Below are 24,935 nucleotides of genomic sequence, written 5' to 3'. Positions count from 1 at the left end.
CTTTAAACAGGAGATACTTTTTTATTCTTGCCATAAACGTACTGGCAGTCTTTATCTGCTATTGTGGATATGCGGAAATTACATAGGCACCTTCTAAATAAAACGGTTGATAGTGATGGTAATACTGCAGTGGCATTTTTTCTTAAATTTACAAGGTCTGTTCTAACTTAGGCTTAAGTCTGAATGCACCTAACACACACTCCCACAGTGATATTGTAGTCTTTTAGCACCTGACTTGCAGATGGTGTTCTGTGTATACTACAATGCAAAAGTACAACCACAAAATGACACATTACACTACAAATTAGAATTGCATCATGGTGTATTTTATACAGCGGACCTGAAAAATATTAATTGTGAATGATGTTTTAGATCAATATCTGAAGCGCTTGACGCCCAATACCAAGTAAAAACAGTGTATGTTATTATTAGGTATGCAGATGCTGACACAGGCCTGAGGGAGATTTCTTAACATGCTGTGGCGTCTAAGAGCCCAGTATTGCAAGGGCGCTGTCAGTTGCATGCCAGGAGAGCCCAACCCATAACACCCTTTCAACCTCATTTAAGATCTGTTTTTTTTTTTTTTCCTTAGAACTGACAAGATGTATCCAGTACACCTTTTTATCTGTATTTCTTTTGCTGTTTTGGGCAATGTAGAGAAGAACAATATTTGGTGTCAATTTCATGTTAATATCTGTTGAGCTTCTGAACACAGTTTTGCTTGTTCCTGTTTTGCTGTAGGTCTGTCTGGCCATTACATCGACACTATGCGAAGTTCCCGTAGCATTACTTCTTTCCAGGGTGGCGGAGATGGGCTGGACCTCAGCCTCACGGGCTCCCAGCTGTCGGTGTCCAGACGGCCCAGCAGCGCCTCACCGGCGAAGCCCATTGCCCGCTCCGTCTCTGTCATCACTGACAATAAAGCCAAGAGAAACACCCTGGTGAGTGCATTCCTAGGGTGTGGGCGAGTGCCCCTACAAGAAGCCTCGGCATGTAGAACTGTGATGTCCATGCCTGTGTTTCGACTGAGCTTTCTGTTGTCGGTCATTGTTTCATATTCGTCTGCTTTAGGTAAAAAGCTTAGCTGTACAAAGATGATAAGCAGTCTGTGAAATGGAAAGCACATCCACTTAATGAATTGAGAGTGGACAGTGAATTACACTGCAATAATCATGGTCAAGACAATAGCCTCTGATGCCGTTCAATTTTTAAACTTTGTCCATCAAAGTCTACAGGCCTTATTTAGAGTTTGAAGGATGCAATACTCCCTCACAAACATGGCGGATATCCCATCTGCCATATTACAAGTGCATTATAGCCTATAGCATTTGTGATACAGCAAATAGGATAGATAGTCTGTCAAATTATGACAAATATCCAATGTGCCAAACTCTAAATAAGGCCCTAAGTGATGTAGTAGAGCCCCGTTCTGAAACTCAACTGTCTAAATTGTATGCTTTATGAGGAATTATTGCAATGTGCTTTGGTGGCCATTTCTGTCAGTTCGAATGAGGTACTAGACTTTATTAGTTTACTTATTGAAGTACAAGTGTATTTGCTTTATTCAAAGCCTTACAATTATAAAGTACCAATAAATCAATGTTCGCTGTAATGCTAGAACAGTGCTCAAAGTCTAACATTTACCAGAGTTATTGGTAATATGTGATGCCAGATGCACTGGCCAACCATCGTCATATTCTGTGTCAGCCACTGAGATCCTGTCATCATCACCAAAGCCACACTGACACCTGGTTTGTCCTCATAGTGATGGGATCACCGTCTCCATATTGGCCATTCAGATGGTGACATGCAATGCTATTGCACAAACCTTTCAAGGAAAGTGGTGGTTTGCACAATGTGTTTTGCTGATTCTTGGGCTGGGTGGTTGGGAAGGGGTTCTCCTACCCTCTCTCTGTCTGGCTGTCGAAGGTGTTGCCTCAAGTCCTCTTGGTCCAGCCTGCAGAGAATGTGTTTCACGTTCTAAACAGTCTTTCCATCCCTTACCTTTCTTCTTTTCTTTTCTTTCCTTTTTTTTTTTTTTTTTTTAGGAGGATGCTGGGTTGGGCGGTTCCCCTGCTATCAACAACTTGCGACGATCAAACAGCACCACACAGGTGAACCACACCATGGGCAGCAGCTTCAGGTGAGAAGTTTGAAACCCAAGACGTCATTTGTGCCCCATTCCTGAAGCCAAAATCCTCTCCCATGCATCCTCCCCTCCAAAGTATAGTCCGTGCTTAATTTGTAAAACAAATAAGAGCCAGGGCGTAATGTTTTCATTAGAAGGCCAAAGCTAGCACTGCAGGAAGTTGGATTGTCAAATACCAAGGCTGCTTGCTCTTGATACCACCTGATTCCTCTTTCATAAACCCTCAGACACTCCCTGTCCCGCTATCACACTTTTGCATGCTCTTCTTCTCCCTGCTTTCTCAGTGTGTCACTGTTTTTACATCTTTTTTGTCTTATTTCTTTCTAAATTGGATGAGTTAAAATAAGATTCGGTCCCCAAAATGAATGCTGATGGGCTCCACCTGCAACCTGTGGCAGAAAATAAGCACAGAGTATAGTTCATGGCATGCCAACAGATTGACTCTAACAAAGCAGTAAATCTAATGAAAGAGACCGCTGATCTCCAGTACACTGTACATTATACGTTTAGTCACTCACCTTAATCCAACATCTAGAAGCAGCACATCTGTACTCTGATTTAAGACACTTTTTGGTACGGCAGAGAATTGTGAGTTTATGTACACATCTTACACTGCCTCATCAATGTGGACTGTCCGGGGGCTGGGCATTAAGGAAGAGCTAGTTGCAGAGGACAAATACCTAGATACGAAGGAACAAGGCAGAGGGTGGGAAGTGGAGGTCTAATGTGAGGTAGGTTAAGGAAGCATAGGAACTTCTGAGAAATATGGTGGTGTGATGACTGGATTAGGCATCAACCAGCTCAGTATCGCATGTGTGGGATGGTAATGCACACTCAACCCTGGGGGTGTTGGCCGGCTGAGTGAAATAAGACTTCCCAATACAAAGTACGCAGTAGGACATAAAATCGCTAAATAACGAACAAGAATATTGGTGCAAGACCACATCAAAACAGAGGGATTCAAACATGAGGGACAGGCATAAAGGAGGTTGAATTTGGAGTGTGTAAGGTGAGAAGTATAGTAGCGCCACAGAGAAGAAGAAGCAAAGGAAGAGTAGGAAGCAGGAATGAAAGTGCTGTTACCTAGGAGAGAGAAGGAAGGAGAATGAAGATAAAAGGAAGAGTTACTATGAGGTCGGATAGCGGATGGTAGATAAAAGAGGGAGGAGAAGAGGTGGGACAGGAAAGATTCTTTCGGAATGAGATATGCTGCTACCCAGTCTTGAGAGCGCTGCAGTTTGTAGTAGCTGAACAGTTCATTAAACAAGCTAGATTCCATAAGAAATATAAATGTACAGGCCAGGTTTCAAATCTTTTTTAACAGTGAACCCTATGATGGTCTCCTCATTTCCGAAGTTGGGGGACCATGATGAACCTATCATTTCTAAAGGTGATAGATACAGGTAAAACTCTGGTTTTCTCGTTCTGCTTGGTAATTTAGCCACTACACGGCATCTCGCTTAGAGATAACATCTCAAACCGCTTTTAATCTACAATTGTCCATGGATCCTTGTATTAAAAAGTAATAGCCTTAAACAATATGGTGGCAATTTTCTCTTGAAAACACGTTTGTTGCGCGTCTGTTTGTCCCTTGTTGCTAGCTTTGGTAATTGTTCTGTAACAATATTTGGTATTTATCTTTTGTATGTAGCACCGAGCCCACTGAGGACTTCCTTTCCCTCTTTGGCAGCAGCTCAAATGGGAGACGAAAGTTGGCCAGCCTGAGCAAGGTCTCCCCTGAGAGAAAGACATCATGGAATATCCTGGTAAGGGCAATGTGTGTGCAGAAGTTCTACCGGTTGCATGCTACTAGTGATCTTTAATCCGCTATTATAGCTGTGCCCTATTTATCATAGACATGTTCTATCAAGTCAAACCAGAGTGTGAAACAATGGAGTTCTTCTCCACTTTTTCACTGAGCAATGGAGTTCAAGGGCAGAATCTTAACTATTCCCTGTCAAAGTTCCCGAAGCATCTCACTGGTCTGGTGGTGTTGTAACCTCTCTGAGAACCCAGCTGCTGGAGGCTCTCATGCTCCACTTGAAGAGGAACACTTGTAGGAAGAGACTTGCTGGACAGGTTTAGGAGACCTTTATTGTCCAGCACTTTAGGGGAAAGGAGTGAACTTTGCTGCCCCATCACAGTGGGGCCTGTAATCAAGGACATCATGAGGAAGCTGGGAAAGGGATGGACTTTTGTGACAAGGAGCAATGAAGACTGCATAGGTACAAAACACCAGGCGTGTGATGGTAAGTGTTCTAAAACACTGTGATAGTGCGTAAGAGAATGCGGGGCACCCTCACGGTGAAACGATTTGGGACTGACCAGCAACACAGGCATTGGGGTAGTCAGAGAAGGGCATTGCTCTGTGGTTTCACCTGTTCCTTCCTTATGCACACTGTAAAACACTACCAGTTTGGTGGTGGTGGTGTGAGTGATGTGTCCAGCTGGGCAATCAGCCCTAAGCAAACTGATTTCTTAGACTGCAGTAATTGGCTACATGATGATGAACATATGAGGAAAAGAAGAAAGGGAGCAGTGACAATGGTTGCACCACCTCATGATCTTGAAGCTCATTGGTAAAATTAGTTATTTGGCCTTACTATACTTTTTGCTCCGTTGCTTCTCACACTAGCTTATATGTCTGGTGTCCGTGCTCATCAGAATAGACTGTTCTATAATGTGCATGCTATACAAATGGCACCATTATTCCATGTAGAAATACAAAAATAACCATCAAAAACATTGTGATATTCACAGGATGAGCAACCCAGAGTCTTCCCCATCCCATCCAGTGCTCGCAGTGGCAGCAGTGTTGATTCTCCAGCAGGCATACGGAAGAGAGAACACACAATGCCCCTGGCTCCGAACTTCACTGCCAACAACAGGTGAGAGGATCAGATGGTGAAAAAGCATCGCCCTCCTGTACTAGACACATCTTTCTTGGTTGTCGTTCTTGTTCATTATTATATTGCCCTTTTTCCACCTCTGACACCATCAGTGGAGGGGTTCACAGTTTTTGTCCTCCAAGGCTTTTTTTATCTTGTTTATTGTAGAGGTTCCAAAAATATGTGCTTTTTTTCCACCACAAAGATTTGTAGGCAAAAGTTTTTTTCTTATTTTAGCAATACCGCATGTGAGAGACTTAAATGTGTAAATCCTGATAGGTAAGAAATATATTCCTAAATATTCCCTACATGAGCGTAGCTTCAAAGGAAGTGTTCGAGGTGTAACACCCCCCCTAATAAATGTATTTTCTGATGAACCGTTAGATAGAGGTGCTTTCAGTCTGGTCTGGTATGGTGTGGTGTCTGTCGGATTCCACCTGGGATTTTTGCATGCACACACTGACAAATACACGCAGACACACACTCTCATCTCTGTTTTGAAAGCCCTAAAAAATGACGATTTTACAAAACATTGCGTTTCTCTCACTTAGTACTCCTTCCAATCTGCATTCTTCTCCCTTTCCACTCCCTCTTAATCACCTCTGATGCACCCTGCTTGTTGTGTAATGTATTTTAACATTACATGCTAGCCCAGTGGCTGCTGGCACCCCAAATATTTTGGAGGGCAGCCACTGACCAGTAGTGCCTGGTCAACACCAAAACAGTCAGTCATGGCTTGTTATAAACATAGTTTATAACGAACCACGACTGAGAACTCTTTAGTTGGTGCTGAAGGCATTGCACCAGTGGGTTAAAAAGAATAAAATAAAAATGTACTCACTTGCTGTATGTACTGGCTCGGCTCAGCTCCTCCTGCTTCAGTCCCACGCCGCTGGTATGGGACGCAGGCTGCATTAGTTCTCCACGCCAATCTGAATGCTGCTGTCATGCTGCTGATAATGTTAGCAGCATAAGAGCAGCACCAGGGTTGGCTGGCGTGGGCTCTCCCGATGCTCCTGTAGGCACTGGGGGCACGTGCCTGCTCTCCACCAACGTGTCTTAAGCAACTGAGTGGCGAGCTTTACACTGTGCATGTCACTCTGGCCATCGCAAGACAGCAGGCCAAAGAAACGTGAACTGTAAAACGGTGGAGTGAGCACCGCTCCTGTGCTGCCAGTCCGCAGCCGTGGCCCCGCCCCCAAACATGTATCGGGCTGGGGACATTGAAAAGTAAAATGGTAATAAACTCACGTTATTACCATTTTATTTTTCACCTTTTGCGGCACTGGCAGCAGGGGGTTGACGCTTCTTTGCCCCAATGGAGGGGGTGCTCTTGTGCCAGCGAGATTCTTGGGAAATCTGAAGTTCACCCCCCAACCTTACTGACCAAGTTACATCCCGACTGCCTACCTCTTACTGCCCTTATTTAGAGTTTTCACCTCAAAATCATGGCTCAGACAGAAGCTGAATAAGTATTTTAACTGGGAAATCTCCACTTCTTTCGTTTGATGTGCATTCTGCGATGAGAAAATGCATCTTTTTGACCTTAGATTACAGTGAAATTGTTTTCCATGTTTTTGCTTACAGTATCATTAAGGCTGTGTTTTAGAAACTGGAAGAAAGATACATGGAAGTAAATAGGCATTAATACTCCTCAAGAAAACAACATTAATGTTGTTGACCACAAGGTGTGCTGGAAAAGTCTTTTTCTCCTTGCATGTATGGTTAGAGTGCTCTGTTACAGCTTAGATCATTGTATGTAACATGTAGCAGACTGGGAGATGCTCCTTTCCAACTATGGAGACTTAAAAGAGGGGTCAGGCTGTGCCTGGGCTGTGGTGGTATTTGTCAGAACTGTGCTCTCCACGTTGCAGCTGAGCTGGCACCTCCTGCATATCCCTTGCTTGTAGGATACTGCTCAGTTACGTTTTGTACCTGTATTCTATCAGGGTGTAGCACGCTGGTCCTCTGGGTGTCAGACCAGTACCTGCTTGAGTTGTACAATGCTCAATTATTGTGTCATATTTTCAGGCACTCATAGATGAAGCATTATTGTAGCACTAATGCTCACCTGGTTAGGACTCCAAGCAATAGTCGAGTGAAAATGAATGAGGATGAAGGGCCATTACTTTCACAGTATTGTCCTATCTGACCCTTAACAGCGCTGCTAGAATGTTGTGATGTGGTCTTGATGAGTACCCCCGGGCCCCATAAGATTATTGTCTCCATTCATCCATTTATCTCTGTAGTTGCAGAATGAGAGAGCAGGTGTCGCACTTCCATCATGTGTGGCACTTTCCCCAGTTGTAAGCACTGGCCGGGTCAGCACAGGGAGGAAATGGGAATTTGCCTCTCCCTTGAGTACGTTTTCCTGCCATTACTGAGTAAAAGCTGTAGCACTAGACGCGCAGTGTGCTTCAGCGGTCATACAAAGACAACCACCACAACTTGTTTACTTCAGTAAGGTTTTCAATGTAGACCATAGGCATGGTTACAAGCCAAAACTCACAATGCTAGATGCCATTTTCAGATATTTTTTTGTCACAGGGCTAAGTAACTTTTTCCTTTCACTAGAATTTGAAGGGGGAAAGCATGATTCTGAGAACAGCACTAGAGTCTTTTCAGCCCAGGCCAGAGTGGACTATAAAACCTTAATAACTAACATGCAATGATTACTGCCACGCCACAAAATGTTGAAATTGAATAGAAATATGCAGATGATGAAAATTTCGTGTAATGCTAACACATTATGGAGTTGATTTCTTGTAGAGCATAGGATAGAAGATGAGGACAGGTATTCAGGCACTGTTTGGACAACCTCCGATTCGGAGTTTTCCAGGGGCCAGCCCCCCAGCAACACGTCAGGAAAAATACACCACAGGAAGTTAAGGCATCCTTCCTCAAGCTGTCTACTCACATGGGCCCAGAAGAAAATGGGGAAGTAGAGACTGGGACAACCTTTTGCTGCTGGGGCTGCATAGCTGAGACCAGCTGGGGCCAGGAACTAGTTTCTCTTCCAGGCTTTGACAGGCAGTGCCCACTTGTCAACCGCGTTATTGGGCTCCCCCGCTTTTCTCTTAACTTTGCACCCACTTAGCGTTCCTACACATTTGTTGTATTTCCTCTTTCCGTGGTTCCCTCTGCAGTTCCCACTTAAATAGGGTTCTAGCTTCTTCACCCACTCCTCTGCTTTCCTGGTGTCCTGGGCTACTCACTATATGGTGTTTCTCCCTCTCCTTGGTCTGCTTACCAACAATTAACAGATTGAAGACTCGCTTGTCTGAGGCTCCCTCTCCATCCAGTTCTGTGGCTGTTTCCTTGTAGCTGGGGGGATCCCTCAACCCTATCCTTGAAAGCATTATTCTGAATGTTGGGCCTTGGTGAGGTTAATGTTAATTACTAATTTGATTTCCAGGTGTTGTGTGCTCTGTGATACAGACACCTGTAGGCCTCGTGAGTCTTTGTGAACATGCTGAGCCATATTGACAGCTGGACCTCGCTTGTGATTCTCTCTCCCCATAATCCTCTTTTTACGTGCATCAGCTTTTTCTCAGGCCGGTCTCTCTTCATGTCGAGGGTACACTGTCTAGGGGGAGATGTGAGTTTTACCAGGTCTTCAGAACCATGGCCAGGCCCATTCCAGAAAGGCACAGTGTGAGGAACAAACTGAAAGGCAGTTGGGTCTATGGTAACACTTCTCTGCGGAGTCTAGCGGTGTGATTCAAATGCAGTCCATCTCCAGAGGTTTTTAGTAGTTTCTTTATTCCCCTTTCTTATCTGTTTTAAAAGTCATCTGTTGCATTATGTACGGAAAAGCGTGGCACATTGCCTGTCTCCAGCATGAAATGGAGGATCAAGATTTGTAGTCAAGCTTTTTGTCCTTCGTTGACACTTTAGGACAGCTCACTGTCTCCACATTGACAGTGAAGGGTGCGAACCTTATTTACCCTTACAGCCCTATTGAAATGTTACTAGTCATCCATGCTTTCTTGGTCTGTATCTTGTTGTCTTATGGGTTATTGGTCCAGTATCCGTGTACTGTAGTGTTGTGGTGAGACATACCTTGAACCTGCAGCTTGTGAATATTTTGACACTGGTTAGATATATCTTGGTTCTTTATCCCAAGTTGCTTTATTTAAAAAAAATAGGTAAAGGACTCTGTAGGACACAGATTAGCTAATTTTTCTTTTGTATCCTAGTGAATTTTAAGGTGCTAATTTTTTCTGTGTCCAGTTGTGGTTTAGAACACTGGTTCCCAACCTGTGGTCCGGGGGACCACTGGGGGTCCGCGAAGCCTTCTCAGGGGGTCCGCGAGAGCCTAGAAAATTAAAAAATATTGACAAATTAGGTCCCCGGCTTCCAGTAATGACTCAGACGGGGTTCCCCAGATTCCCATGATGATTCAGTGGGGGTCCCTGGGTTCCATTATTGTTAAAGTGGGGGTCCACAGGAATCAAAAGGTTGGGAACCACTGGTTTAGAACATAAGCATAACATTTAGAACATATTACGCCATCTTTTAGGGCTTCAAGTGGATGTATTTTAAATCTGTATTTTAACCTATTTTAGGATGCTAGGCAGACCTACTTTGAATCTAAATCCTGCCATATGTGTGTGCACCAAGAGGATATTCATTAAAACAGTATCCTACGATCTTTTAGAATACCGGGGAGACATAAGTGGGTAGCACATCATTATTTTCGAGATTCCCTCCCTCCCTCCTTTCCTTCAATATGGTGTGCTATATCCATCATCAGGCTTGAAAGAAGTGAGAGAGTCACACTAAGCATCCGAATGTTGAATTGGCTGCTATCGATTTGGGGAATTGTTTACATAAAGAGGGCAGAGGTTGAGACAAGAAGAGCAGGTAGAACAGTTGGTTGTTCTTTTTTTTCCGTAGTGTTTCTATTTTGATAGCTATAAACAAACCAGGAAACCGACATCATAGTGCCATTACAAGTAGTGCAAAGCAAAGGGACATTACAGCATTATAGTTCCGAGAAGAATAGAGAGGAAAAGCATCAGCTATATACCTAACTTACTGGAGTACTCTAGCTAAATTCCCTAAATTTTCTTATGTTTTTGAAGGCAGCCCTTGGATTTATACAAATTGTTCTGCTTTAGCACACCAGTTCATCTCCTAACTCCAGTGTCACGCTATATCCCTTTTGGTCAGTAAAACTCAGAGTGCCACCAGGGTTCTGATGGCCGTGGAGCCCTCCAGTCATCCATCAGACCCAAGAGTGTCATCATAGGGTTGCGACAATGGTCCTGTCTGTTCTTCTGTGAGAGTTGAGCATATTTGGGACCAATATTTTTGTATTACAGGGTATGACCATATTGTGTGCAAGAATGTTCCCGGTTCAGTTTTGCACACAAGACAGTTGGTATCTAGTCCATGTTTCATTCTTCTGTGCTGTAATGGGCTTTAATAGACTCTGTGTAAGCCCTTTAATTGTAAAAGGTGAAGCTTGGTGAAGTTTGCCAGCATTTTGGGGGCCATCTCCACCACTGTTCAGTCAGCCTCATCTGCAGGGCCAATGTCTTGTGCCCAGCAGCACTACCATGGGTTTGGGGTGTTGATCACTGGTGATCAGTATAGTATTGAGATACCTTTACTCCCAGTTGGGGATAAAGTGGTCTGTGCCTCTAGATGATTGTGGGTGGGGCTCTTAAGTGGATTCCCTTTTGTGCACTTAGTTGGAGACAGCGATAGTTGTGTATGGTGCATGCCATAGGTCTCTACAAAAATGAAACGGGCGGATGTGATTCCCATATGTCTTTCAACCTGGTTATTCTACTTAGGTCCTATGGTTGGAAGCCCTTCAGCCTGAGTGCTCCAGGCAGGAGCCATCCCAAAGTGCTGTTCCCGGAGTTAGGGTCTTATCCCAACATATAATCTGTAGGGCTCGATGCCAGCACGCCAAGGTTGTTTCCCTTTCTTTTCCTTTTCTTTGACATTAAGGTTGTTTCAGTGGTTTTGGAGGGGGGGGGGGGGAATGGAATGGCACGCGTGTGGGGCCTATGTAGAATGTGTAGCATGCCCTGTTGCTCAACACATTCTAGTTCCACTGCCACCACTGGGTCCTTGGAATTGAGGAAGAACCAATCGTTTATGGGAAGAATGTGGCTTTTCGAAGAGTTTATTTAAATGCCTCCTACCCCTAACCCTCTCGTATGGTGGCAGGACGCATTTCATATATGAGACGTGTGATTGTTCGCCCGCCCACAGAAAACCGCAGGAGTATGGTGCCTATAGTTGGGAAAAGGGATTGTGGAAGTTCATGAGCACAGTTTTGCATAGTGTAGAGTAGCCTGGGGGAGAAATAGTTTTGAACGAGGCCTCTCTGCCTGCTACATTGAGTGGCTGGGAGTCTTGTACATTGGTGGTCCGTTTTAGTCGGGTAAGTAGGGGTGCAGTGTTTAGGTCCCATGCCTGCCCAAATATTTCAAGTCCCCCAAACCTGGCATAGGGGAATAGAGTGTTTGTAGGCTGAGTGATCTCCGGTTACCAGGAAGGATGCAGTCTTTGTCCAGTTTACCGATAGGCCAGAGGCTTCACCACAGGTTTGCAGTATCTGTTAAGTGGATTATCTATTGAAGGGGATCACTCCGTCAAAGTAAATCCGCTCTAAAGGGAAGATAAATTCCTCCTGCTGGGGCCTGGTGAATTGAAGTAAATGTCGGAGTGTGTGTTGCAAACATTCTCCCGTTGTTGGCCTGCCTGTTCATTCCCAGTCTAGTAAGAGGGCACCACAAACCCACTCCGAGCAATGAGAATACGGCGGGCAAGGGGGCGACGGGGGTAGACTGTACGGCCTCATTATAGTGGTTAGGCTATCTGAACTTGAGTGGAAATCAGGAGCCATAGGGTTGTGAAATTTATCATAATTGGCAAAGTGTTTTTCATCTTTTCTTTCCAAGCTACTTGACTAAACACGATTGCATTCTGTAATAAACATTGTTAAAAAAAAAAAAACATTATGCTCAACTGAAACAGCTGCATCAGCAATTTAACTCCATTTAGCCATTTAATCTTAGACATTTTCCTCTGTAAATTTTGCAGATTGCACCCCTTTTGACTTGCTCCACGAAATGCTGAGCCTAACCGAAGATCTACATTATTGGCCCCAGTTCCTTGCAGATATCTCTTAATGGCCAGTTTTGTTTTGCTTGCTCTGCTTTTAATAATGGAATGGAACGGGCATGTGTGCAAACAAGCTGTGGCTGAATGGATGCAGACGATGAAGGCAGAGCACAATTTGTCTGTGATATTGTTGCGGTCGACTCCGCTATCCTCTCAAACATATCGTACAGGCCAGGCGCATCGTCCATGGCAAGGTCTCAAAGGCCTCACGGGGTAACTGTTTGTAAGAAAGACGTGGTAAACATATTCACCTCTAGACACAGCGGCAAATCAAAATTAATACTTTCAAAATACTGCGTTTATTTTTGTATTCTGATTTTCCGGTGCAACGTTACTTTTAATTATGACCGCGTGTGATTTAATATTAAAACTTGCTTAAGCAAAGGCTTTTAATCTCCTGGTTTTCTCTATAGGTATACACCGAACAAAACTATTTGCATTGCTGTGATAAAGGCGTGATTTAAGTGCGTGCGCAATTAAAAATGTTTCGCCAGCAAATCAAGGTACAAATAAACCCAGGGATTTGCCTGTGCAACATTACATTTAATTCTGATTAACTTTCAAAATACTCAATTAAAAAAGGCTTTACGTCGTTTTCAACATGCATTCACATAAAGTTTCTATAAAATAGACATTGGTGTGAGTTTATAAATGCATTCCCACTGGACGCATTATTTTATCATACCTGTGCGCTTGATTTTCGATTGTCACATCCATCAAAATAAAGGCTGTTTATGGCATGGAAACAACAGACCACGTTATATTTGTCAACATGCATTTCCTTTACATGCCTTTTTTAATGTCTTTTACGTGATGGGTCAAAAAGTATGCAGAGGAAACAAACATATTCAGTAGGAACATATACATTGTTCCGTGAACGCAGATAGACCACAGTAACAAAAACAAATGCTTACATTATGCCAACTAATGTAAATCACATTGTTTGCAGTTTGTTGACAGTCAATCAAATAGTGTAACTATTTGGATTTCTATGCACTCGTCGTTGTGTGCACCTCTCCTGTGACAGGTCTTGCCTTGCCTATGCCTTTGACACTGACATGCCATGCAATACTGCACAAGAACAGGCCACACCATACCATATCCTACCATATCAAGAGAGGTCATAGCATGTCGTACTATAAAATTACGTGCCATACCATACCATACTAAACATTGGCAGGCCACACCGCACAACACAGTGACAAAGGCAATGTATCTAGCATAGGCGAGACCTACTGGGTTTGCCAATGCTTGTTTAATTTGCTGCTGTATGTTAAATGAACCACTCTCATTGCTGACTATTAGAGCACTGTGTACAGCTATGATAAGATATGCTATTTCAACCATGATACGTACATTTCATACAAAAAGCCATTAAGGCACTGTAGTTTACCAAGGTATGTAAAATTCCTGCAGACCGAAAAGTCAGATCCCTGTAGGGCCAACTCTGCCTTTCATCCTGCTAGTGCATATTAAATGGATACCATTGATCTGGATAATGCTAATGTGTAATTTCTCTAATGTGCAGGGTTACCGAATGGCAAACTGACATAGCAAACATATCAAAATAGTTATTACATAAAGAGTGAAAGGGCTTAGGAACAGTTGGTTTATAGTAATGTCCATAGTTTTTGGGCAAGGGCAATTGAGAATCAGTCTGCAGCTTGTAACTATCAGATGGTCTAGGAACTTTCCATTGGCTTAGTTACCTATGGGCTGATGAGAGTTCTGCTGAACGGTGTCCAGAATTCATCTTATCTAATTTTGTGCATCCTTCCTTCTTCAGGAGCAACAAAGGTGCAGTGGGGAACTGTGTCACCACCATGCTGCACAACAACTACTCAACAAGTGAAAAAGCCCTGACACCGAAGAGCTCCAACCAAAAGGCACCTTCTCTAAAGTATGTACCAAAAGGATGGGGGAAGGAAGGGCATGTTACAGTCCCTCCCCATCTAGCTGTGACCTAACACAGACTTACACTATGTTGAATGTCCAGAGCCAGAAAATGACTCTTGAATAAAGTCCTAGTTTTTTTGTGATTTACTTGCCTGAAATTGTACATTTATGAAACACCTGACCAGCACTAAGTTGTCAAATGGTTGCATCCAAGAGAATATCCGGAAAGATAGCTCTGAAGAAGCACTCGTTGGAAGGAGCTGTGTGTAACTCTAAGTTCAGGAATCACAGCCCTAGCACAACAGGAACCCAACTTTTCCACCTAGGTGGAGCAAGTCAGGACATTTAAGTAAGGATACACTTTATTCAAATATCAAGACAATTCTGTTTGTAGGTTATGATGATCTATATTATCTCAGAGTGGTTGAGCTACTTAAACCACTAAACTCAGGGAAATAACCAGCTCTTCTCACCAACTGTGTGTGTTCTGACCCACTTTACCTGCTACACCTCAGGTTTCTTTGAAGAACGGTTAATCAGCAAAACTAAGAAATCAATACAGCACATACATGAGTCTGTGGGTCTATGTAAGCATTGATGCCATAAATCCCATGTTCATGGTGATCAAAAAATGCACATACATGGGTCTAATGTCTGTAACTGAGCAGAAAAATGTCAAATGGACATGAATGTGGATGAACAGAAACATTCTCTTTTGTGCACAGCAACATCATCAAGGCGACCACACATGAAGAAAATGAGAGCAGTAGTTTGATAAGGTCTCAGAAGAACTTCTCCAGTCACAATAATGTGAGTCGGAACAACGCGAGTAGCAGCAGTGGCAGCATCACTGGTGGAGTCGGAGGGCATCCCAAGAGGACAGAAGTGTCCGAGGAGGAGGCTGAACGGTGAGTCAAGTACCCAATACCATCCTTCTTGTAAACCTCACCATTCTTCTCTTGAGCAATACTATTTTGAATCTTCCCTAAGCCATGGTGTAGTCTTATCTTCCTACTGTTTAAATGCTGCACCCCACCACTTCCTTTGACCTGGACGGTTGCCTCCCTCCCATTAATGTTAATGGCTCTCCTCATATCTTAATTTCTTCACTTTTACATTTTTTCTCTGACCTCCCAACCATAGTCACCCTTGTTTCCCCCTCTGAAAATCCTTTTCTTAGAGAACAAACAGAAAAGTTTTTGTATTCATTTTAGTTTTCCTTCAACTGTGGTTGTACAATTAGACGCATATCTGGTATTTGACCAAGAATAAGTTGCAATATGTATGTATAAAGGCTATATAAAGTGAGGCCCTCCTAAATTGCTCATAAGCATAACGTCTCACCACTGTTTGGCTGATATTTCCCCATATCTTAGATTTGATTTGCTTCAGCTTTGGACATTCCTTGTTGCCTGTTAACACTGGAACCCCACGGTATAGATACCACTGCATCAGAAGATATAACAATCCAAGCTTAATCTTGTATTCTGGTATTTTGCATAATGGTACCCTACTTTGAGGAATGCCCAAAGACAATAATAAATACCATTAGTAATATGTTTGATGTATAACCAATATTTAAAAAAATAATAATAATATTGTGGAAGCAGTGTAAAACCACCATGGGGAACACTATAGCCAACATGAAAATAAATTAGGGGCCCGCTTTTTAAAGACAAGAAAGTGCACCCGCGGATATGTGCACTTGCATTGGTGCATATTTATGACTTTACAAGAACTTACAGAAGAAGGCCAGGAAGCTGTTCTCCTAAAAAACGTTTGTGAATTCCATCTTTGTATGAGCAGATCTGTATTAATGTATTTGCTTATGCTAAAATCTGCTGAGCAATTGCAAATTCGCTTTTTACACATCTCATTTTTTACTGGGCTGCAACCATTATGGTTGGGGTCCTTTGCCAGTGCTGTCCTTGGGCCTGTCCTACAGTGGGCCTACAAACTTTCACATTCGAACAGTCACTGTAACATATAGTCCAGCACAGTGCTAAACAAAGACGTTTTTTAATAACACCAAAAAATCAAATTCCGCAGTAATGGAGCATAGTTGCAGGGTACTTAACATCACCATGGGCTGTTACCAATTTGCATAGTGCTTACATCCACCTGGGGTTCTGGTAAAGAGTGATCATCTCTGCCTTGCAACAGCCTTGCCCCAATATGGCTGTAGCCCCACCTGTGCATACAGGATGTTTACTTATTAGCATTCTCAGGCAAGAATTGGCTCAAGTGAAAGGTTGCTAATATGGCTGTTGGATCAGTAGCCCAATGGGTGGTAGGGGGAGGCATTCGTCTCTTCATTCCTGTATCTTGCTTAACGTTTGAGTGGTACACTGGTCCAGTTTGAATACCCAGTTCTAGGGCAAGATATACTTTCTCATTCTTTCAGAAACGGCCCTCAGATACGTACCCAAGAAAAGTGCTACTCAGCATTGTGGTGGTAATACTGCATTTTTTGTGGTCACATAGTTAAGTATAGTCATTTGGCAGCAGTATGAGGCCCTGCATCTCTGGTCACTTCAAAGGTGTGGGTAGGCAAGCTGAGATCAGCCGTCATCTCACTTTGGCAGTTGCAGTCCTCTGTTGATGGGGAAGTCTTTGGCTGCAGTGGCAATGACATCTGGACACACAGCTGGTCAGTGGCAGAAGGCAGGCCCTCAAGTCACCGTGAAGAAGCTGGATGGCACACTGATGATGAAAGTTAATGTTGTCATCTAGTTCACCTAATGAACAATCCATGGAGGTGGGGAGGGCATTCTCTTGCAGCTCGAGACAGTAGCAGATGCACTCCCATCTACAAGCCAGCTTCTTCTTGGTGTTCCTCACAGCAGGAACATGGTTGGGCTTCTCCTCCTAGACAGACTGCGCTTCTACAGGGCCAGACAATCTCCTTCCCTCTCTGAGGAGGCAGCTAGACTTATAATAGCCAGACAGACCCACCATTTCTCCAGCAAGTGCAGACTTCAAGTGATGTCCCCCTCACCTCTGGGAGACTGACTATCTGGTAGACATAAGGCCTGCTCACACAGCAGTTCTTCCAGGATGTCAATTTTAGGTTCATGCAGTGAAGGCAATTCGATTTGCTACGCAAGTTAAATAGAAATAATTAGCTTGTCAATGTTCATTGTTTAGGTTGTGTCCTTAAGAGGCTGGTATCAGTCAGCAGCACTCTGCAATATCTTTTGCTTGTGGTCTCCGAAGAGTTACTGAAGCTATGTGGAGTAGGTCAGGGTTGGTGCAGTAAGATTTGGGAACAGCCCCAGTAGGTGCTTCTGGACACAATCATGGAAAATGCGATGGCACAGCAGCTGGGTTAACAACAAGAAAAAGGTTACGGTCTTCAAATGCTGGCGTGGGAGTGATTTGAGCTTTGCAGTAGTGATAGCCAGTTGCTCAGGGTGCGCACACTATAGACATCTATTGAATTACATTAAAGTCCAATGGTTAATGATAATTGTAAAGTGTGGTTATTGTTTGTCAAAAATTCTTATTAATTTTGGAGGGGTTTACCCTGTTTGAGTAAGTCAAAACATAGGTCTGAGAGACTCTCTGTTAAACCCCTAATAGGTATGGCACATGCATTAGACAATCCCCAGAGAATTGTGTGCTAAGTTCAACTAGTACAAACAATTTTTAAAGTAAAGAACGCAATGCAATAAAACTCATGGCCAATTTAGAAAAATAGAGGAAAAAGATACATGACCAAAAAGACACCAAGATCATCAAAATAGGTTAATATAACCAAAGGTAAGTATTTTAAAGTTGTAAAGCAAAAGGCACCTAGAATGAAGTCAAGCACTGTGGAAAAACAACAAGTCGCCCGTGAGGGAATGGAGGGTTAGATACATTAAGTGGGTCATTATGGTCATAAGTTTAACCTTCAGACTTAACCGCCAACTGCTGGAAAAACGTCTTCTGTTCAGTCCTGTAGCCCCCAAGTTCCTCATGGGCAGGGTTATGGAAACTAGGTCTCTCTCTAGCCAGATCTTCTGCATGGTCTAGTCCTCTTTAGCCAGCTGGGTCCTCTTGGGGGTCAGGAGTCTGTTTGCTTTTTTTGTCCATGACATAGGTAAACAGGAGGCCAACAAGTTGACTCTTACAGAGCATTTAATTCCCTGGGTGCCCACAGGATTCAGGAGTCCTTGATTAAGTTAATTTCTTCTAGCAGCAGTCAGGATTCTTCTTCCAGCAGAGCCTTGATCTTCAAATGGAGCCTTCTCAAGTCTAATAAAGTTCTGGGGATGTGATGATGGATGTCCTATATTTATCCTGTACACTACCCAATGACTGAAGGAATTCTACCACCCAATTGTACCAATGTTTGAAGATGAATAGAAGAATCCCTCATTGCCATCTTCAAGTCAAAAGAGGTGGTGCTACCCTGGTGGTGCTGAAGCTGAAGCTGCCAAATGCTTTTGTCCATTCCCGGATAGCTAATCTCTGCTAAGTGGTCAGCAGTTAACACCAATTTTCTTTTACTTGGCCAAGAGGCAAGCCGTTGTCTTCTGAGCCAGGGTTGTTAAGTCTCCCAGACAAGGATGTGTATTCAAGCTCTGGAGTTGTGATGATTGGCAGAACCGGTTTTAAGTCAGCTCTAGATCAAGCAGCCTAAAGTACATTTTTACAAAGTTACTTTTCAGGTTATCAAAAATCTCAGTTCACCATTAAGTCCAATTTTAAAAGTTAACCAGGAAATAACTTTAAAGCATTTTCCTAGTGCTTTCCTAGGCAGAAGTAGAAAGGGAAAGTTTGAATCCAGGGCTCATGTCCTAAAAAAACAAAGTGGGGGGACTCACCAGGTTAGGCAGAATGGGCGTGACAGCACCATGTGTGACATCACGCAAGTGACATGTATGTTCAGTTGTTCTATCATGAGTATACTTGAATTTATTAAGAGATTTAACAAATATTATGCTGATCAGTACTTCAGCCTGTGGCATACTACACTTGGCACCAAGAACAAAGCAGTTAAAACATTGCAATAAAGATGCTAGAAACCGTAGTTGTGAACTATAAAATGTATTAATCTACCCAAGATAGCACCATTGTATATACTAACAGTTAAAAACAATCTGATCATTATAAGGAAAAAATGCATGTTGCACACTGTTTCTGATATTCTGAGCATGTCGATCTGTGTTGTCTCCTGGGGGTGCATGAGACTGGATGTGGCCATGCTGTGTTGGAGGATGGACCATGGCAGGTGTGAGCAGGACCGAGAAATGGGGCTTCAGGTGAACACGTATGCATGGAGCTCTGTTTAATTGAGTGGCTCCCTGGATAACGTCTGTAAGATTTGTTACTTAAAAAAGACTACATATATTAGAAGACTGTAAGCATTTAGGCAGTTGAGGGACAGATGACATCATGCTGGCCCAGTTATTCATTCTTGCGAAACACTTCAAAGGCGTTCCATGTATTTCCATCTAGCCACAAATATTAATATTCTAAAGAACTGAAGGGATTTTGGCTGCTAAAAGAGGAGCATGTTGCCGTTACTGAAAATTAGATCAAGTTCCATGGACCAATTTGTGGTCCGTGGTGTAAAGAAAAATGAAAATAGATTAGAGATCTGGCATCATAGCACATGCCCCCCTAGTGAGACAGTTACAGGTGGAAGGGTGTTCACATAAGTACTGGGACGAAGGAGTGAGAATCAGAGTGTTGATGATTACAAGTAAATAACCAAACCATTAAATCCTCATCCCCATCCTCGTCCCATTCCTTACTCACTGAGGATACATGTAAGCGGCATGCCTTTGCCATAATCCACCGAGAGACTGGCAACCACTGCACCGGGACACTGGCAACCACTCCACCGGGACACTGGCAACCACTCCACCGAGACACTGGCAACCACTCCACCGAGACACTGGGAAGCAAATCACAGTAAACGACCCTCCATGCTATTTGTCTATAAAGTACTGCAAGTTCTGCACACTCAAAATTACTGTTACAAATTTGTGTGAGGGACCTGATAGGATTGTGTTTCTGGAGCTGTTAAATGCTACATGAAGAACATATATGAAGATATAACCTGAGCAGCAAAGTCCTTAAGTACATGAGTCCTTGAGCTTAAACCCCACACCTTACACTGCTGTGAGCATCAGTCATGAAAGAAAACATGAAGAACATGTCCACATATAAAATCAAGTGGGCAACATCAGCAAGTAAGTTAAATCACCTAAGGCCTGTATTTGTTGCCTTTATCTGAACATACTTCAAACGGTAAATATAAATGCAAAACACTTTTAAATGTGCTCTAGAGCTTTGATAATGATCCATGGCTACTAACAAAAGTAAACAAAGACAGAAAAGAAATGTTACAATATAATACATGACGTTTTGTTTACAATATCATATGAAGAAAGTGCAGACTCTTAAAACAACACCAAACCTCCACCCACTGGTCCTCCATTTTAAGCACTTTTACATTTCGCTAAGCAGGGCAATTTATTCATTATAATACATGGTGGAAGGGGGGGCTGGAAGGGGACAAAGTGCTAATGAGATGGAACACCAAAAAGATTTATGTCAGTAGTGCAGACTAGGGCAGTACTTTAAATACAGTTCCAAACCACTACAAACTCCCTTCCAGTGTTGCCAGATTTTTAGAACATGTTCTAGCCCAAAGCAAACCAAAAGGAGCCCAATATTGCTACTCTAACAGAGGGGCTTGGCCTAGGTCATGCAGGCATTAAATGAAGCTTGTTGCTGGACCATCTTAGAGAGGTGCTGGTATGAAGAAAATCTGCCCCTGGTAACTGCTTCTTTTGTCTCCGAGTTCTTACAGCAGCCCTGGGAACCTTCCCAGGTCCGTGCACGGTGCTGTTCCAGTCCAATGTTTTTTTTTTTCTTCAATCCTGGGACTTGTAGTCATGTTTATTTCATTATAAAAACAGGACTACAAGTCCCAGAATTCAAAGACAAACCGGGACTAGACCACCACATCAGGCATAGACCTGGGAAACTTGTCAGCTAAGTCGCAGGGAGAGTCGGACAATGGAGCAATCTAAAGTTGCATACCAAGGATGCCATGGTGCAAGCCAGGGAAATTGTCTCTTGGACAGTTGGGGTAGTACAATACAGCCATTATCAAGTAACAATGGTCCACTCAGGACTTTAGATTCTAGTGCCACTGCACCTACTGCACCAGTTGCAGCTATACCTCTGGAAGTGAAGTACCCCCTTTTGTATCCACATGACTTAGGGGGTCATTATGAACTTGGCAGTCGAGACCTCCATGCCGGCGGCGGCAGAAATTTCCGCCAGCGGCATGATGGTCTTGACTGCCATATAATGAACACGGTGGGGACCGCCACAGCCGGCCCTCCACCACCTCCAGGCTACTGCCGCCAGGCAGCCTGACGATGGCGGAATTCTTCATCTGACAGGGTAGCGCCTGTACAAAAATAATTTAATACCACTATTTTGTTTTATTTCTTTAATAGCGATTTAGCACTACTGTAGGTCTAAAGCACTATAAAAGAAATAAAACCAAATAGTAGGATTTCAATTATTTGTGTAAATACTGGGGCAGCCAACACACCTGACATTCTTACAGGACTTCCATTTCTCTATTAAGTACCTGTGAAGTGATAAGATGTGAGCCTTTGTTTTCCTTCCATTGCATCTAGGTGTGAGGCTCCTACACCAACAAAAAGATGCCTAATGGTCCCTTAACTTTGGCTTTTGTTATTGGCAAAGCTGGAATCTGATAAGCGCCCACCCTGCCTGCACGTTGCTTTTTGGAACAAAAGCTGACAGCATGCAGGCGCTGCTGAAAGTGCCCCGGTGTCAAAAAATTACACGTGACGAGTTCAGCATATTTCTGTGAATTCAGGAGAATTCGGAAAGGAATGTGGCTCTCCTGCTGAAAGCAGCCAGCTTTGCAGCAGGGTAGACGGCGTCTTACCTCTGAAAATAGTGGGTAGACTGTGTCTACCCGCATCTACCCTCGACTTGAGTCCTGTTTGAATCCCACCTTGCAAAGCAAAACACAAATGATGGACGGAATGCAGAACCAATCAAACATTCACCCCCAGTCACAGATCTGGGTTTAATCCATCGTTCTTTTGCTCACCATGCCAACCCAGTTCTAGACCCAGCCATATGCAAATCAGTCTTGAGCCTGTTCCACTTGGGAACAGTCCAGCCCAAACTGCCAGGCCAGGTCCTCCCTGGACTGTAAACAAGCATCCTGGGACCGGTTTCAGGGTTTCACCCTTCATCAGCCAGGCTAGCTTGAATCCACTGGCATAGTGAGCCCGGGACCCACGTCTGGGCATACCCGGCGCACTTATGGAGGCAAAAGCAAAGCAAAACACAAATGATGGATGGAATGTGAAACCAATCAAACATTCAACCCTAGTCACAGATCTGGGTTTAATCCATCGTTCTTTTGCTCACCATGCCACCCTGGATTTTTAGGGAAAGGTCCAGCCAGGCCTACAAGGTGAAATAGCTTTTGGGTTTTATTTCATTGTGAGGGCCAACTATCCTCAATTTGTAATGTGCCCTTTTTTTTCATATTATCACCCTGCCCTTTGGGCTTACTAGGCGCACTTTAAGAGTTAATTATCAGTATGTGAAAATAGGCTTTTCCAACATGGAAAGGCATTTTATGTGTCACTGCAGTGCATTTTAAACTGCAGCATAGCCACAGCACATTTGTGCTCCTGACAGAAATATTTTTGTCACATACATTGGAGAGTGAATGCACACTGAAGCCCACATATTATATTTATCTTTCCATGGCATAGGTGCACTTAAGGCATCATTTACAAGGGACTGATAGGAAAGTTAAATAGTCCAAATAAAGAGTTCCAATGACTGGCGTAGTTTTGGAGCGGAAGCACACGGTCTTTACTATTGTTTAGTAGAAAGCCATTAAAAATTTTGTCTAGAAAAAGGCCCAAAATCTGGGGTGGCCATGCAGAAAAGGGTAAATGTGCCACGTAGTTCCATTCACAAACTGATCCATAAAGTTCGACAATTTAACTTATTTTGGGCGGTAAAAAAAATGTAATCCACACAAGGCATTTTAGATCATCCAGGATCCCTCACTATGAGTTATCACTCCATATTTATTCAAAACGTGCACATAATCAAATCTATGAAAACAAAATAAATAGCGTTCGCCTTATCACTCATATCCTTCACTGACAAACCTTATAAAACTGTTACAACTTCAATGCACCTATTGACTTAAAATACTCCTTTAATCGTGTACTGCCTACTAGAAGCTTTTAAGAGATGTTACAAGTCAAAACTGATCTCCTACTTCTAAACCACACTGGCTTTAATAGATCGCTTTCCTATTCCCTGTCCTGCAGTCATTTTTCAAGTTTATTTGTAGTTTTGCTTATAAAACATGATAAATCATCTGTCATTAAGCTTTTTTTTTTTTTGGTTATTTGTTAATCCATGAGAGCTCTCTCTGACGTAATCTAGTTTGTCTACAGTGACAGATGCTGCACCATCCACCAGCAGTAATGAATACTTGTAATTAGTCTAATAAAAGGCTTTGTGTCCCCATTGATACTATTTTTCGTTAAAGGACCTCCACTAAATGTCCACCATTAATCCTGACAATCTCTTGTGCTTGTTGGAACACAAAGGGCCTGTCCTTCAGAGCCCAGGCTTGACGTCACCATTGAGGCTATGATTGTTTCTTGCTTATCAGTGTTTGGCCGTAAAACTCATTCAGTATTTCAAATGTCTGACTTGTAAAGCAGCTCGCTCTGAATCTTTGGTTTCATAAACCCTGGTTTCACACACCCTGGTTACATAGACCTTTTGTACTAAAGTTCTGCTTCCTGATTATACAGACTCAAACCAAAATGTGCGGAAAACAGGAATAGTTAATATGTTTATTCACTAGGGGTGTGTGTGTGTGTGTATATGTGTGTGTGTATATGTATATATATGTATATATATATATATATATATATATATATATATATATATATAAAAATTCTGGACAGGACTGTAAAAAAATTCAGGACAAAGGGTCAAAATTTAGGACAAAAATTCAATAACAAACGTCGGTTTTACAGACACACCCAAGAGAGGCCATACCTCACTATATTATCAGTGCATTTATTTACTCTTTTTTTTAACATGCCACTATTTATTCACTGTAGTCTTTTTGTGATTGCCTACTGGAATGCTGCATTCAGGTGTCACATTACGTCCTTGTTCAGTGGTAAATTAATGCCCTTCAGCACTGTCAAGGCCATCACCCCTACCCAAATCTACCCAATCTTTCTTGAAGAGAAAGTAACAGCAACATTTTGATCATGTTTCTAAACATTTTACAACCCCTGGCAAACAGTTTGGGAAACATTAAGGTAAGTAACCTCATGCTAGTTTAAACAAATTGAACAAATCTCTGTCTGTAGTTTCACAGCACTAGAGTGTATGTCTGGGACCCTACATTTATCTCAGAACTGGGAGCCTCGACTACCAATCAAAGATAATAAAAGAGGAGGATGAAATCCAGATCAAATGGGAGATACATGGCAACTGATTCAAAGGGTTGTTTCTAAGAATTGGATAAATGAGGAAGAGAAGAACAAGGTGAGACAATTCCTAAAATCAGACAAGATGGGTCCACCAAGACTGTCTGAAGGTATTCCATACCTGGGGAGTTGTCTCTGCAGACAGGAGAGAAACCGAAGAAGCACTGTCAAGTGGTTGAACAAGCCGCACCCACCCACTTTGGCAAACTCTTCTGGTGCGATGGTCTGCTGTTCGTGTTTGTGAAGGGTGGCCAGACCCCTTGTAAGGTTGTACTGGGCAATTGCCTGCCTTGTCCATGTCTTAATATGGTTTTGCAG

The 24,935-nt window shown here is 42.9% G+C and overlaps 1 protein-coding gene across 4 annotated transcripts in view; it reads left to right on the top strand.

Annotated features, from left to right (window-relative positions):
- The window catches only part of CEP131 (centrosomal protein 131), a 313,831-nt gene that overhangs the window by 31,297 nt on the left and 257,599 nt on the right, over positions 1 to 24,935 (top strand). For all 4 annotated transcript variants that reach the window (XM_069199754.1, XM_069199751.1, XM_069199752.1 and 1 more), the window contains 6 exons: positions 742 to 941; positions 2,049 to 2,143; positions 3,801 to 3,915; positions 4,910 to 5,037; positions 13,970 to 14,083; positions 14,805 to 14,987. In XM_069199754.1, the coding sequence (XP_069055855.1) occupies positions 768 to 941; positions 2,049 to 2,143; positions 3,801 to 3,915; positions 4,910 to 5,037; positions 13,970 to 14,083; positions 14,805 to 14,987 (809 nt within the window). In that variant the 5' untranslated portion in view covers positions 742 to 767. The remainder of the gene's footprint in view (positions 1 to 741; positions 942 to 2,048; positions 2,144 to 3,800; positions 3,916 to 4,909; positions 5,038 to 13,969; positions 14,084 to 14,804; positions 14,988 to 24,935) is intronic.

Source organism: Pleurodeles waltl, chromosome 7, assembly GCF_031143425.1.
Source record: "Pleurodeles waltl isolate 20211129_DDA chromosome 7, aPleWal1.hap1.20221129, whole genome shotgun sequence".
In the NCBI taxonomy this organism is placed as follows: domain Eukaryota; kingdom Metazoa; phylum Chordata; class Amphibia; order Caudata; family Salamandridae; genus Pleurodeles; species Pleurodeles waltl.
This window is presented reverse-complemented; position numbering and strand designations above follow the sequence as displayed.